Source organism: Siniperca chuatsi, linkage group LG23 (genome assembly GCF_020085105.1).
Source record: "Siniperca chuatsi isolate FFG_IHB_CAS linkage group LG23, ASM2008510v1, whole genome shotgun sequence".
Taxonomy (NCBI): Eukaryota; Metazoa; Chordata; class Actinopteri; order Centrarchiformes; family Sinipercidae; genus Siniperca; species Siniperca chuatsi.
Window position 1 is genome coordinate 22,762,363 of NC_058064.1, and position 16,617 is coordinate 22,778,979.

Consider the following 16,617-nt stretch of genomic DNA (forward strand, 5'->3'; position numbering starts at 1 on the left):
TACACACATTTGGTTTCACAACTATTTATTTATCTGCAGAAATATAAACGTGCAAAATACAGAGTTTGTGTGCTTCAGCAGGAGGCATGGGACAAGAGCTGCTGTTGGTTACAGGAGTAAAGACAGTACTCTCTGCAGCCTGCAGTTCAGTGTGCCCGCCCGTTTCATCTGAAAAACACGTTGAAAAAAAAAATAACGTTGTTTCTCACTGCGACGACATTAACAAGATATCCAGCCCGTTCTCATTCCCCAGGGTGTCAAATACTGACTTTTTGTCATGCCCCTCGGCTTCATATAAACACTCGCACAAGGTACCCTTTAGCATCTGTATTAGACGCACAGGGCTGCTAGAAAGCCTTTATGAAATCAGGTGACGTAGTCCTCTTAAAGAGGGTGCGTGGTTGGATGGGTCAGACAAGCCCAGGACTTTCACCCAGGAGACCAGGGTTTGTGTCCCATGTGAATCCAAAAGATGACTTTAAAGTTTTAAGATATGTTACACGTCACATGACTTACATGACTTCCTATTGCCTAACCAAGTGTTTTTTTCCCTAAATCTAATCACACTTTTAAGTGATGTTACATCGTTTCTGAAGGCATCTCCTACTAACGCCAAAGGGTACCTTGTGCATGTTTATACGACACCGAGGGGCGTGACAAAACGTCAGTATTGTACGATCGATTTAGCCAACCCTTGCCTTAACGAACACGACGATTCTACACCATTAGCAGTTGGTGTTAGCATGTAGCTAACGTTAGCTTTTAGCAAGGGTAGCAATAGCATGACGACAGCTAGCATTGTAGCATTTAACAAGCATCATGTGTATGTGGGCCTTATGTGATTTAGCTTCAATCGACTGGTCATCTTTTTCCGTGTCTTCTACCATGGCTTCCAACAGCACAGTAGCTGAGCCGCTACAACCAAAGCTTTACAACAGTGCAACAGCCATTGTTTCTATTTGAACAATTAAAAATGATTAAAGCCTATAAAATCATTGACAACCATTTTTTCCTGGCTAATCATGGCCTAGATGTTTTCCTATCTGTGAAAGGGCAGATATCTGTTTTTCTTTACTGATTGAGCTGTGATAACATGGTTTTAGAGTGGTGTAGCAGTAGCTTTCTGTCCGATGTGATTCAGTGCTGACTTACTCTTTAAAGCTGCTGGAGTTTGGTTTTTCTGTAGCCGTATGTTGTCAGAAATATTGATATTATAATATAAAATGGCATATATATTCTGAAATGAGGCTTTGGAAAAATCACTATCATCAGACGTGCTTGCCTTTGTACATTGGGGGTTTCATTGTATTTTGGACTTAGCTTGATGAAGCTGAGAAAAAGCATTGGTATGACACCAGTGCTGCATTCTCCAAATAGGGTGGAGGCCTGCACACTCAGATTGGGTTTTGGGGTCCACTGGGCTAAAGCCTTGTGGAATAATTTAATTGGTGTCTGGTTTTCTCTCATCAAATGGGTACCACTGAGCCGTACCAGGCTATAATGCACAATGAATGCCTTTTGACTGAAACAAGGTATTGGGCACTGACTGCCTCTATTCTCTTTCAAATTCAGATTTCAGCAAAGCATGAATTTTAATTTCATGTTGTATCTTCAACCTCTTTAAATATACATGCTATCTTGTCAACCATGGATATGAAGTGTATGTCAAGCCCTCTATTCTACATGTTATTCTGTTTTCTTTTTTTTGTCAGCAGACCCATAGTTAGCGGTTTTCTAGATATGGCAGACAGCTGTACCGTTGTCAGCATGAGAGAGATGCATTAGAAATGTATATATTTATTACCAATTATAATCCAGGTTGTCGGTCTTGCACATTATGCCTCTAAACCGTCATCCTCTGATTGTGTTGGAGCCTGTGATTTTGAATTCATTACAACCAAACCACGCTTAATTTGCCTCCTCCCTTGAGAGCCATTAGCGTCTGTGGCATCAAACTGGTGGAGCGGCGAAATGACGAGTGGCAGGTACTCTCCATCCATCTTCCCTTCCCGCAGGGTGAGCCAATTTGAAAAGTGTTTGCCACACAAGAGCCCAGTGAGCCCAGCTGGCTAGATGCTGGCGCTGCCACTGATGCAGTTTGGGTAAATCTCTAAAGACTGTTATCAACAACTCCACTTCTTCAGCTCAGCTCGTCAGTGACACTAAAAAGATTGTTTGATTTGAGGAGGCAATGTATATTTTGTTCCCCTAAGGCTGCACAGATTGGGAGGTGATGTTTAATCATTTAAAGCAGTGGTTAAAGCATCACAAGAAGGTAAGGGATGAATTACGCAGCAAGCAAATTGATTCGAAGCAACCAGAAGTTTGGATGTTCTGTTTTGGAATCCATCGAGTCTTTGGATTTGTTTTGTTTGTTTGTTTGTTTTTAAATTAAATTATCTTATTGAGTGGGTCTTTTACTTGGATTCAATTTCCTTAGTAAGAAAAATCAATGCATGTTTTGGCTGAAAAATAATAGTAACAATATTCATTGCTGTTATTCAAATTTATATTTTTAATTCATATTATTATTTTATTATATAATTTTTGTTTTTGGACAGATTTTTACTAGTATGGGAATCCATACTGACATTTATCTCACCAGTTCACAATACATATCTTGGACTAGATTTATCTTCTGGTCTATGTGCTGCACTGATATTTGTTTTAGCCATAGAGCATGACTGAATATATATACCAGTTTCAAACATTACACAATTGTTTTCTTTTTTCTTTCTTTAATGTGTGAGCTTGCACAGTGTGCAAACCTTTTACGTTAAGTAAGGTTTTGTTGGTGGTCTTATTCTGGCTTTTTACTTTGTCACTTCACCTTAGTAATAATCAACCTTGGAGGAAAGTAGTGGGCTTATTTATTGAGTGCCTACCAGATGGGAGACACACACAAACACCAGATGTACAAGGACTTTCACCCAGAATTTCTCAGTGCAAAGTAGTGTGACAGGCCTTTTCAACAGCGCAGGCCACCTTAAATTTGCAAGAGATGAGAGAAAAGCATGGACAGACACAGCGAACAGTGAAACAGAACACTGTTTTGATTCAAGCTGACAGGCACAAAGCTTAAAACATCACTTTTTTACACAAATACCTTCCATCATTTATAATCCAGAGCCTTGAGTGCATGCTATCTGAAAATGATTCAGGTTACAAACAAGGACATTTGCCCCTGCACAGTGATAGGCAGCGGCATTGTGACTCTTTGTCGTAAGATGCCACACAAAGTGCTGCTGTTATGCTCAAACACTCATGGTCATTATTGCACACTAAATCTATCATTTCTTTTTCTCTTTTTAAGGTTTTTTTAGATGAATTACTGGGCTTTGTAAGAAAAGAAATCTTTTCATCTATTTCATCTGAAGGCCTTCCGGCAATGCACATTTGTGCAGAAAAGAGAAAGGACGAGAGATACCACAAATGTATCTAAATTTAGATTGCTCAAAGGAAAAGGCATAATTCTTTTAATTAAGTCAGCATTAATCCATTGAATTGGCCCTCTTTTGTTTTCACCCACCTACCATGTTGCAAGAGCTATCCTTCATTGTCTCAAGGTGTGTTGACAGTGGATCTTAATTCTGTAGGTATTCATGAGGGCACAATCTATCTGCTTCCTTTGCCTCTGGGAAACATACTTTCTGAAGGTTAATAAACAACCCTGCATATCCCAAGCCCTGAGATCATTTATCAGATTGCGATCTCTTACAGACTCTGAGAGTGGCATGCCGTTTTATCATTTTAACAATGACAGCTAAAAGTGCCTCAAGAAGTCTGCTTAATAGGTTATTTTGTTATATGATTTCGTTATCAGAATTTTTTTCCCTTGCCACTCTTGTCTAGGTCGCTGTGTAGTAGTAGCCCTGAATCCCTAATAAATACTCACATTAATGTCCCCTGAGTAAGAAATAATAGGGTCCTCCCTGGGCTATCCATGTCCCTGCTAATTTTTACTGTGCTACTGTAGCCCTGCTCTGTCCAACCTATTTTTGGGACTGATTCAGAGACCCTGTTTCAGCAGCTCATGTTAGTACATTTATCACAATCTCTTTGACAGCTGTCACTCTTATTCTCAAGTCACCAAGAAGCAGCAGAAGCAGTAATTCTGTTTGGTTTATTTCCATTATAATGGGAAGCAATGGTGTGACATAGTAGTGGTTTGAGCCAAAATTGTTCAAAAGTTCTAAACTCAAAATAACATAATAAAATAAATATGTTCCATCTATTGGGATATGGTGTCTTGGAAAAGGAAATGGTGTTTAATTGTTCTGTCTCCAAAACATTTAGGAAAAAGGCCACACAGAAGTCACCTCATAAGGTGACGTTTTCAGTCATGATCATTTTTATTGGTTTTATTTAAAAGTAAAGGATAAAAGAAGACCAACACCTACAAATCTAAAGTAAATAAAGAAGTAAAATAAAGATTAAAATATGAAAATAGAAAGTAATAAATAAATAAATTGTGTTTCATTTCCATTCCATGTTGCCGATATGTCACTTTGAAAGTTGTCACTTTAGTCTGATAGGTGAGCACAGGGTATTTTGAAAAACTGTGATGGTGTTAATGGTTGAGTATTTTCTGGCAGTTGTATGATAAAACTTGGTATTGATTACTGTCTTAACCACAGTCAGATGAGAAATTCATCCCTGTATATAAGTAAGTCTGGGAGGTGTTTAGCCTAGTTTAGCACAAAGGCTAAAAGCAGTGGGAAATTGCTAGCCTAGCACCTTCCAACAACTCCAAAGCTTTTTTACTTATGGTTCTTGGTTGTTATATTTCTTTTTATTCACAGGTGCAATAAACAATAACAACAATATAGATCATGTACATTAAGAATTTGTGCTAATCAGACTAGGTTAGCAGTTTCCCCCTGGTTCCAGTCCTTACACCATGTATCTTCTTCGTGTGTGTGTGTGTGTGTGTGTGTGTGTGTGTGTGTGTGTGTGTGTGTGTGTGTGTGTGGGTGGGTGGCTCAGGTTGTTTGGTGTAACGGGAAACTGCGCAGCTTGCAGCAAGCTAATTCCAGCCTTCGAGATGGTCATGAGGGCCAAAGAGAACGTCTACCACCTGGACTGCTTCGCATGCCAGCTCTGCAATCAGAGGTGAGTGATTGGACCACACTCCTGCTCCTCTCCCATACCTGCATCTATGCAGATGGCTGGTCAGGTTGCAGCGTAGTGAATCCCAAGTCTTGTTGATAGTTGATAGTAGCCTAGAGCTACAGGTGCAGTTACATGTCCATACATATGTTTCCCATATGTCTTCATTACTAGGCGTCCACCTGCATCCTGTAGACAGGATGTGGTTAGAGATTTCAGGTCACTACTTCTTACCACAGCACCAAAGGAGAGGGAGCAGTTTGGAGGCATTGAACTCAGTGATAGAAAAAAACCCTTCTTTAATAAACTCCAGTGTCACCCTCACTGGTAACCCTACAATGAGTTTATTATGTACACTGGTACAATTTATAGCAATCCAATACAACAGCCCTGCTATTTGTCCAATCTCTGTGAAGCCTATGATGTTCAGAATTTGAGTCCATAGTTAGTGGTGGTAAATTGAATGTACTTCTAATGTTTTGTCCACTCCATTTACATACATGAAGTCTCTTAAATTTCCTATTTGGAATGGCCAGTACCCTCACAATTACACTTCCCTCACAGGAGAGTGTGGGAAGCCACTGTGAGAGAGTTGATTCTTAAAGTGCCCCAACTTGCTAATGCAACAACAAGACACAATCCCTAACATATTTTCCACCCCAAATCATTGACAGTAGTGTTTGATGGACCATTTGAAAAAGCACTGCTGCTGGTTTGAACATTGGTCACTGCAGTGGCGAATGCTTTTAAGGCCTGAGTCTCCTTCAAATTGACTAGCACATATGACACTTCATCCAACCATGTCTAAAGGCAACAGTGTCTATACAATTCTGAATGGCCCCACTGAAAAGCCATAAAGCCTACTGTCATAGGCTCCTACTGGCTGTATCCCACTGCCTCCCTCTCCAAGAATTTAGGGTCTTTCGCATGTGTCTGTAGTCTTTCAGACATGATGCAAGTATTTGTACACGTGAAAAGTGATGGAATTAGTTGTGTGAAGTTGTGTGAATAACACACAACTAATCCCCTAAAACGTCAATCGGAAAGGAAGTTTCAGATGCTTTTAGAAGATCCCACAAATTCTTTGTTGAAAACATCTAGCCCTGCACACCATGGGCCCCAAAAAGTTTTCTTGACACATGTAAAACATTCCTATGCATAGTTATAGTTAATGTGAACCTTGCAGGAACATTCTCCAAACATTCTGGAGAGACCTAATGAACAAAGCAGAATGTTATCAAATGTTGTTTGAAAGTTACAAGAAACACTATCAAACAGAAAACCTTTGTGGAACATCAGGAAGGCTACATGTTGGCTGAGTTCCTGTATTTCTCTCACTTCTTTTCCCATACTTGGCTTTGTTGCAGACACAGACACATGCAACCACACACACACACAAACACACACAAACCAGACACATTGTGCATGCTAAAGGAAAAGGACCTGGTTGCACACAATTAGCACTTGGTTATTGTCTTGCCACTTCAGCCAGCTGCACCAGACAGCGTTTCCTAATGGAAGAAGTCAGCTAATCTTCATCAGCCAGCCCCAGGCAGGCCAACTCTGCTCTCCCACATTAAAACCCATTTAAGCGCAAGCAAATCTTTCTTTTTATATTAGGCCAGTTGATGAACTGTTGAATAAAATTGTCATTAGTGTGTTTCACATGGTCCACTGTGGCCTTGCAAGCACCGTTCAGATGCCCATCACAATTTCACCAAGGCCTGGCCAAGATTTATGGTGTGGCACTGGCTTTAATTGAAGCTGTTCCTCAGCTCTGACTTTTTGTATTCCATTTTGTTTCTTTACATTGTGATGTTGAGGAGAGATACCTGCGCAGGAATATAAATTCAAAAGATCACTCTGTTTGCCATTACTACACATCTTAGAGGAAAGGCATTGCCCAAAAGTAGTTGAAATAACTAATGACAACATATTTCAGTGGGTATGTAAACTTTGAAATCAAACTGATGCGCAAATTATTATTGTTAGTCTGTCTGTACCCTCTGCAAACATGAGACTACAGTAAAGCCGGCCAACTAGCAGGCTATTTATCTGTTTTGAAGTTTTATGACACAGTAAGATTTAATCTCTGAATTCAAAAATCTAACATTTGTGACATAATTAATTGATGTCTGTCTGTTAGAAGATTTGAGATTCAGAGCAGGTTTAATGCTTTTTCAGTGAAGACTACAACATTACAAAATAACTCTAGTCTAAGTTGGTTTCTCAGTATGTATACCCAGATTAATAGAATGACCTTTTACAAATGTTCTCAGCCTCAGTCTGAGATCTATCAGGAGATCTCACTTAAGATTCCCTGAATAGTTTATCAGCGGCTTGTTGCGGCCGGCATGGAAATGGGCTCCTTTTCTTTGTCTGGCATACAGATCTGCTGCCTTGTTCATCTACACCAGCTCTGTCTCTTGTTTCCCAACCTCAGACAAACATGAAAGCACCCATCAACATCCTTCCCCTACGGGCCCTCCAATAAAGCAATCTAATCCATCTCACAAATGGCCCAAAGATTTCTCTGCAGAAAGTCGTCAGAAAATTTGAAATCTGTTAAACAGAGCAGGCAATTGCGAGGTCAGCAGGAGTCTCGCAGTGTAATTATCCAGTGCTCCTGCAGGTCAGCTGCAGCCCATGTTGCCGTTTGAAGGTTGAATTGCTACAATCAAGTATGAACATACAGCCACCCCCACCACACACGTATGCATCTATCCACGCCATCAGTTCCTGTGTGCGTACTTCCACCCTACTGTATCCCACAGAGCAAGGACAGGAAACTGGAAGCCAGTGATTATTCTGATTTCATCAGGGACTCACTGCAGGACTGTAATGGTCATTGCCATGCTCAGCTATTAAGGGCCTTGCTTAAGTTATAGGCCAGTTAGTGCTGGGCAGAGATAGAAGACTGGCCCGTTAGCTGAGAGTGGACATGTCACTGCGATCATGACCTGCAATTGCTTCCTTGTTCTTTGTCATCATCACCATCAAATTGACAACAATCTCTTGCTTGCCATGAAAGATGCATTGAGAGCTGAACCTGCTTCAGGAATAATAGTAATTGAAAAGCCTCACCAGTTATCTTACTTGTGTATCTGCCAGAGAGCAAAAGCCTTTTTTCCCCCTCTTTCTTTGCTCTGTGCATGACTTTGAAATGGTATAAAGCTGAGGGGAGTGAATATCTCCTGTCCCTGGTCTATCAGTGAAAATATAGGATCCTACATTGGCTCTGATTGCTCATGTCTACACCTTACTCTGTTAAACTGGCCATAAATCTATGACCTTCCCACCAGTCAGACCTGTTATTTTCCCTACCTAAGCTGGGGAAAGGAAGCACCACCGTGATCTTAGAGCCAAAGAGATATGGGGCTGGTTCTGAGGAGAGAGGGGGTGTTGGTGAGGGTGAGGGTGTTGGGAATAAGGACGGAGATATGAGACTCCATCCAGCAAGCAGTTAGCCACAGATCAGCCCTGGGGGACAGCTAATCGATGGGGCTGTCGTCCAGCCTCATCATCTAGCCAGTGCTGGCCCAATTTCCCCCTGATGAGCTGGAGGCCACAGTCTGGGGAGGCTGGAGGAAGGTTAGAGTAGAGGGGAGCGGAGGAGAGCAGGATGGGTGACAGTGTAGGGGAAGGTCAGTGCTGATAAGGGAGGATGCTGCATACTGGAGCGTTGGAAGGAGAGACTGACACCAATTGGGTGCAGCACAGCTAAGCTCAGCCACTGGTGCCTTGTATGTCATGAGTTAGGCTTGTTAGACAGGGGCCTAATGGCCAATAAGGGACACAGTTGTCACGTTGTGTATGATTGGTGTTGAGAACTCAGAGCCTGGGCAGCCAGCCTAGAGAACACAATTTAACTACCAAATCCTGCACTACTGGAGGAGAAAAAACAAACACAATTTAAAGTAAAAATAAGAAATCTTATACAAATAAATGTCAGTTATTCTCTGCTCATGGAGATGACAAAATTCATAGCTCATACATTTTCACCATTCTAAAGATCCTAACTGTGTACCATCAGAGGCCACATTCTTGTACCTTTATTGATATTTTAGATTTTATATTTGCACTGGTTATATGTGTCATATTAAATTGGATGGTGCAACACAGCTAATATGAGGGCTTCCTCTATTTGTGAAGGTAGTTCTGTGACATTTTAAGAGGGAGGTTCTGTAAGTTTGTCCTCCATGTGTGGCCACATTGTTTGATTAACAATTGATTTTTCGGTGGTACACCACAGAAACCTGACATCTGTGTGTGCTGAACATCATAGATGGAGAAAGAAACAATAAAAGACCAGAGCGTTTTAAAACACAACCGCAGTGGATGTTTAGCACCAAAGATGAAGCCAAAAAAAAAGTAAATCTCCTCCTTTCCAGATGTGAAATTATATTCTCTACATTACATGCCCCAAAGAAAAACTCATCTTCAGTGTGTCCTTGTGCTGCTGCTGTCTGATTGCCCAGCAGCAATCTGCCAGAGAAGATTTACAACATGCTGTTACAATTAAGCATCAGTGTCAAAGGGCCAAATGTTTCTGAACCTGTGTGCATCCTAACAGTAATTAGATTTGGTGCAGTTGAGACTATTTTCTCTCTTTGACAATCTCCCTGTTTTTTTTTTCTCATTTGAGTGGAAAGTGAATACTCTAGTTAACACGGGCCTCCGAGGCAAATTGCTGGCATCGCAATACATCTTTTAAATGTGTGCCTGTGGAAGCCATTCTTTCTCTTCCTCCTACAACAAGAGCTCTCTAAGGACTCATTAGTCACAGTCACCTCTAAGTAAAGGAAGGAAGATGGAGGGAAGAAAGTGAAGGCAGTACAGGGAGAGAGGAAGACAGCACCAGCAGAAGCTGACTGACTGTAAAGTTAGAAACCATGATATGATTGCACACGATAACATGAATATAACTATATAGTTAATATACTTGTAGTAACAGATGTGATGTTATGGGAGACCTTTAATGAAGGTTGAGCTATAGCTAGCACCTATGATAAGTATTGAGCTCAAGCAGTAACATGTGTTATATGTACAGATAGGTGACAAAACAAAGGAAAAAAACTGCATCAATCAGTGGAGAAACAAAATAATGAAAGCAGGGGGCACGAGGGCTCACTGAATGGTTTGATGATGTGAACCAAAAGCTATGGTCTTGACAATCACCAGATCTCAACCTAATTGAACACCAATTATAGATTTTGGAGCAGCACGATAAGGCATCAGTATGCTTCAAATGAACTATTTCTTACAATATGTCAGCTGAAAAAATCTAAAGAGTCTAAAGGGCAAAACTGTATATACATGTTTCAAATGACCGCACTGTAAGGGAGTGAGTGAAAAGCCTGCCATCGCAGGGCTGAGGTTTGTTACAATTGGGAATAACAGTGCACACTTTCGGACAGTCTCTCCTCAAAGGAGCCAAGGAGGATTTACATTTACCTAGCAGGGACCCAGCAGGGATCAGGCATGGATCAGCCTGGACCCTGTCATAGTCCAGCCATTCTAGATGGCTACTACTGTAAGCTAGACACCCTGGTTCCAGACCTCTGAATTGCTGTCCATAGCTTAGATTATTTAAGCAATTTAAATAGATCTGCTTTTCTGCTCATTAACAACTGTCTCTTCCAGTTGGAGAAAAAAATGGACCAATTGCAGCTTTGGAAAAAACAGAAAAATAAGTGTGGCTGAAATCCAAATTGCAGGATATCGTAAGTCTACGTACAGAAATAACTAACCACCTTTAAATTGACATATTTCATGATCATTGAAAAAAAACATAATCTTATCTGCTCCTAGCAACTGTTTCAGCTTCCCTGTTAAATGAAAATGATGCTGGCAGGATTAAAATGTCTATCGCTAATGAGCCATTAGGGCATAACAAAACAAAATAACTCCTCCTCCTAAATAGAAATCTGTGAACATAAGCACAACTTCTGACTGAATGACTTAAATGACATAAAATGGTAATTTAGTCCTTTGATTTGTTGATGGCAGATATTTTGTTTTTTGTTATCAACTCAAATAGTTAACTAAAATTCAAACTGTATTTGTATATTTGACATAATAATCTTTACTCAAGGTCTACAGAGCTTTTTACAGAGCTTGCAGTAGCATCCCAGTCTTCATCAGTAGATGTAGTTGTATTCGAATAGTGTTTTTTGCACACTTGCACTTGCAGTATTACACTACAGTTACAGACATATATACATTTATGAAAACATAAAATAATATAAAGAGGTAGAACAGATCTAAAACAAGATAATAAGACCACAAAAAATAATGGGTAATTGTAATACATTCATTAAAGTTTGTCTGTTGATTTGATTTCCTGTATAAATGCTAAGCTGAAAAGATATGCCTTACCTTTGTATCTGAATATTTACATTGCCCATACACATTACATACACATTTCCACATGTGTATTTGTGTCAGTGTGGAAAGAACTTTGAACTGCCATCTCCACTGAAAGCTGTTTAAAGTGGGTGATCATCTCCACCAATCTGGGTCTTCATTGCAGGTTTAAATGGTAAATGGACTGCACTTGTATAGCGCTTATCTAGTCTTGCGAACACTCAAAGTGCTTCACACTACACACTAGCGCTTCGATCGAACCACCAACCTTCCAATGAGTGAACAACCCGTTCTACCTCCAAGCCACAGCCACCCTGTTTTATAGGCTTATACTGCTGAAGCTAATGCAATAAAATTGTATTCTTATTTATTATATCATCAGTGAAAGTCCAGTAGCAGCAAACCAATATATCAGCATTCTCTAATAGAGAGCCATATAGAAGATGTACTCTGCAATTGTTTTTAAGAAAGTGGAAATACTAGGGCAACACAAGATCCTTTATTAGACACTGTGATGGGCCCAGTGTAATATCCTCATTATAATTGGTGCACAGATGTCACATATGCTGTTGACATTTAACAGAGCTGAAACAATATATAAGTGGAGGGCTGTGAGAAGAGAGTGGGGAGGAGGAGGAAGAGGATGACGAAGAGGAAGGAGACAGTATTACTAGTAGAGAGAGGATGTAAAAAAATAAAGGGAGATAAAGTTAAAGTGGGAGTGGGCTTGGTGTCAGTAAAGACAGACATTAATAGATTCTGGGAGAGAATGTGTCATTCTAACAGGACATTTTTATTAGCGTGGACACCATTACATGAAATACAGCTCTGCCTCTGCTCAAACAGCCCAGATGAATGGATATTAGTTATCTATGTTTATTTTCGTTATAAAGGTGTGGAAGCATGCTGCCATTAACACAATAGATATGTTCTGTAAGTACAAATTTTGGAGAAAACACACAATTTTCTATTTGTCAGCCATGACTGTGATAATATTCAGCTTTAAAAAAACACTACCTGGTTGAAGCTAATTTTATGTTTAAGTCTTACTTTTACTGTCTCTTATGTATGTGACCTGGGCATTAATGGGCGTAGCTTTAAAAGTCCCTCTCTGATAGGATTATCTTCAGTTTCCTTGGAAAAATAAGGAGTCGACAAGGGCAATTCATTCATTTCCAGTACTGAGAAGGTTGGCAGGATGGCATCCCTAAGATCACCTTGGAATCACCTATTGTACGTATTGTATAGGTGACTGATAGAGTAGAATGCTCATTTTATCCATGAGTTAATTCATTCAAATCGACATCAGTGTTCAGGTTTACATGATATTTCTTTCAAAATAAGCTCTTCCTCAGAACATTTGGCTTTATTTCCAGAAACACACCATTCTCACACTTTTTGGTATTTTGTGCCAATACCTACGGTGTATTTGAATCCTGCTAATTGGTCCCAAGTGGATGTAACAAATTATGCTCTCAATCTGCCCTGCAGCCCTGAACCAACACTGCGAACAGCCCATGCTTGTCAGGTACCTGAGCTCCATCCGCTGTGATCAGCTCCCAGCACTGAACTCAACAATCTTAACATCCAGGGAAGTCAAAGGAGGCAAGGCTCACTGTCCCCATCCCCCCATCCGAGCTCCACCTCCCCTGTAGTGAACACTGGCACCGCTGCTTGCCAACCTTGTCCAACCTGCACACTGAGAGAGATAAGCAGCCCTCAGGACAATACAATGAGAGTTATTGCTCTTACGCGTTCAACATAATCTCCACTTGCTGCTGTGCTAAAATGTCAAGCGTAACTGTGGCCCCCCCCAGCTGGAGCAGGATAGGGCTGCCAAGGTCGGTGGGGGTTTCTGTAACAGCTGCAGGTGGAAAGGAACCCCAGCCTGAAACAGCTATAACTCCATTCGTATACACCAGAGTCCTCCCTCCACTCAAACCAACCCCCACCCCCTAAGACCTACATATCTCCCCTTGTAATTGAGTTGACTGTCTTCTAGAGGAGGACTCCTCGTCTGCACATGGCAGCGTTGCAGATGAAGGGGGGAGTTGGCACCAAGGTTATGGTAGCTAAAGTAGAGATTTTGCACTATAGTCATGTAGCTAGCAGCCGGCTAGGACTGCTAGCCTACAGCTCAGCACTAATGATGAGATTTTTGCTTTGATGCTTATGTAAACAAACCCCTCCCTCCTCTCTCTCTTTGTGTGGTGCAGGTTTTGTGTGGGAGACAAGTTTTTCCTGAAGAACAACATGATCCTGTGCCAGACAGACTACGAGGAGGGGCTGATGAAGGAGGGCTACGCTCCCCAGGTCCGTTGACCCTTATAGGCCAACAAGGAGGAAGAGGAGGAGTGGGAGAAAGAGAGAGACTGAAGGAGAGCTTGTAATCACGCAACAAAAAGCACTATTGCCTCCTGTCCAGTTTCTGTCCCCCACATGTACATAACTAAGCAAGCCTCCCTGGGAGGGGACACACTGCTGTACAGAATAGCCATAGAGACACCAGTGTGGCAGGGAAAGGCCCTGGAAGCCTACAACAAACTAAAAGTATGAAAAAATTGTTTGTCCATTTCTTTGTTTATGACTTACGGATGTTGCCTCTTTCCTCCTGGCCACCAAACACCTGCCTCAGAGCAATTTCTAACCAACAGCTGATCCCGGTGGTTGGGAATAAAATTCATTAACCCACCCAAAAGCAGTTTTGCCTCACCTTATCTGACACGGACAGACAGCGTCCCACCTGACTGCACAGTCCTACAACTTCTACTTGAATCTAAAATACACTGAGGTATTGTCAATCAATTTTGAGATAAAGACCTTTTTACTGTATGATATCAGATTCAAAACACACTGAATGTAAACTGAAGAGCAGCAAAAATAATGCTAATGCTGATTTGTTGCTATATGTGTATGTGTGTGTGTGTGTGTGTGTGTGTCTTTGAGCATGTGGATCCCTTCAGGTTGAGGACTTCAGTCTTGCAGTCTCGTGAGGTTTGGTTTGGTCCATATAGTCCTTTCAAAACCTTCAGATTCCAAAATTGATCATAAGAGTATCGCCATGCTTCCAAATCGCACAGCTGCATTGTCTAAATGGCAAAGACTCAGAGTTTGTGAAATAAGTGCTTTTCTCTGGATGGATGCAATCTCTCACACAATCACTACCTAAATATATTTGGGACCTATGTCTATGTCTCTAAAGGACCATAGAGCCATTGTACTGTTGACCCTTGAAGATTAGCATCACAAAGGTCTTCTTTTCTGGTAGCACCATTTCAGAATCAACAAGTAAAAGTGTGATTGGCTTTTTTGAATGTCAATGAAAATACCTTTTCTGGTCAAAGTCAGCAATTTTGAATACATTAAAGCTGCACTAATCAGTATTTGTTTTTATATTAACAATGGAGAAAATTACTACTTTTAATGTGAAAGACATCTCTGATAGTGATGAAGCCACAGAGAATTGTCACCTGACCAGCAATCAAAGTTAGCAACTAGTTGGTGAGGAAAGTGAAGCATTTAGCAGCTATATAGCCAGATCTTTTTCACAGGAGTTGGTGGAGACCGTGCCAGAGATAAAAGGAGAGTGAACATTGGACTATTGGACTTCCATTCATCAGGTGGACACAAACAGAACTCCAGAGAGATGCTAATGTTGCTCTCTGTCTGCTGGATGTGTAAATACGCAACTGATTGCTAACATGTTAGATAACAACTTTATAACGAGATAATACAGTATGTCAGATGTTGTGTTTTCAGCTTGTTCTACTGCCCTCAAGTGGCCAAAAAAACTGTTAAAGCAGCTTTAAACTTTATGGACTAGACTTTATGCTTGTAGACAAACACCTGGGTGTGCAAGACTATCTTTTATGGGGTGAGAAGAGTCAGTTCCATTCCTGAAATGCATTCCATCAGAGCAGCAGCAGTATTTGGTCAGCCTGGGTTTGTACTGTGACTCCAGGCTCTGTTCTTGTGAAGTAAGGCTGTGTATTTTTTGCTGGAGACAGTCTTTCTATTTATTAAAACCTTGCATTCACACTGGTCAAACTGTAATGTGGGTAAATGCTCGTGGAGGCAGGTTGTTGTAGTGGTTGTAGGGGTGTGAGGATCAGTCAGGGATGGTGGGGGTTGGTTACATTTTGTGCACTATTTATTTGATAAGCATTCAATACATCACCTGTTGTCCAAAATCTGACATGCATTGTTTGACATGCTGATACTTAAACCCAATCAATGTTTTCTCAATCACTGTTTAGCTTATGTTGATTCATTTTCAACACAGCTTTGGGTTAAGTTAATTGCACTCTGCAGCAGGTCAGTCACCTCAAGACCCGGTCATCTCAGTCATGATGGCTCCCTTCTGCAGAGGAGTTAGGTCCTTTTCTGCTTAGAAGAAAACAAACCATTAATCTTTCAGTATTAAATATCAGCTTCTGAGCATGTGCAACAGCGCTCAGCAACATTTCTTAGCTGGAAAATAACAATCCCTTCTTTAATTTGTAAATTGTGGGTGTACATAAAAGAAATATTCATTTTTGCTTGCTATTGTACAATGATTTCTTTTTATGTGTCATCCAGCATGAGATGTTTATTTTTAGGACAACGCTTGTAAATACTGTAATTGTAATAATTTTAAGCACAAATGTAATACAGTTTTATTGTGTTACCAGTGATTGTGGTGTGTTTTTTCTTGAGTTTGACTGTTATTTCAATAGCTGTCAGGCTGAGATTTATATCTGAAGAAAGCTTACACTTTCATACTTTACATATCCATTTTTAAGTCACTGTGTTTGCTGAAGCAACTCAGGCCAAGTATCTAGCTCAAGGGCACAGCATTAGATGCAAACCAGTCGCCAGAAAGAGCCTGTTCCCTGTCCATTACCCTAACCAGCAGAGCATGTTGCAGCCTATGATATATGATTGATCTAAAGTGCAATCATTTCCTCGGTTTGTTGTCTCTGCTGCATGTAAAATGCCGTTTTCAGTTTTGTTCTGATGAAACAGAGCTCACAAAACCTCACAGTGGTTGCAGGGTTGAAATTTCCTATTCAAATGAGATTTAACACATTTTTCAAATTGATCTTTTGTTCAGCTCTAAAAACACAATAGGCTTTCATCTTGTCAGAGGAAAAAGTGGATTTT

At 40.7% G+C, this 16,617-nt stretch overlaps 1 protein-coding gene across 5 annotated transcripts in view; it reads left to right on the forward strand.

Moving 5' to 3' along the window:
- The window catches only part of lmo3 (LIM domain only 3), a 62,469-nt gene extending 46,321 nt beyond the window's left edge, over nucleotides 1-16,148 (forward strand). For 4 of the 5 annotated variants that reach the window (XM_044186581.1, XM_044186580.1, XM_044186579.1 and 1 more), the window contains 2 exons: nucleotides 4,987-5,112; nucleotides 13,692-16,148. In XM_044186581.1, the coding sequence (XP_044042516.1) occupies nucleotides 4,987-5,112; nucleotides 13,692-13,797 (232 nt within the window). In that variant the 3' untranslated portion in view covers nucleotides 13,798-16,148. The other variant, XM_044186582.1, reaches the window with a different exon arrangement.
- The last annotated feature ends 469 nt before the right edge of the window (nucleotides 16,149-16,617 follow it).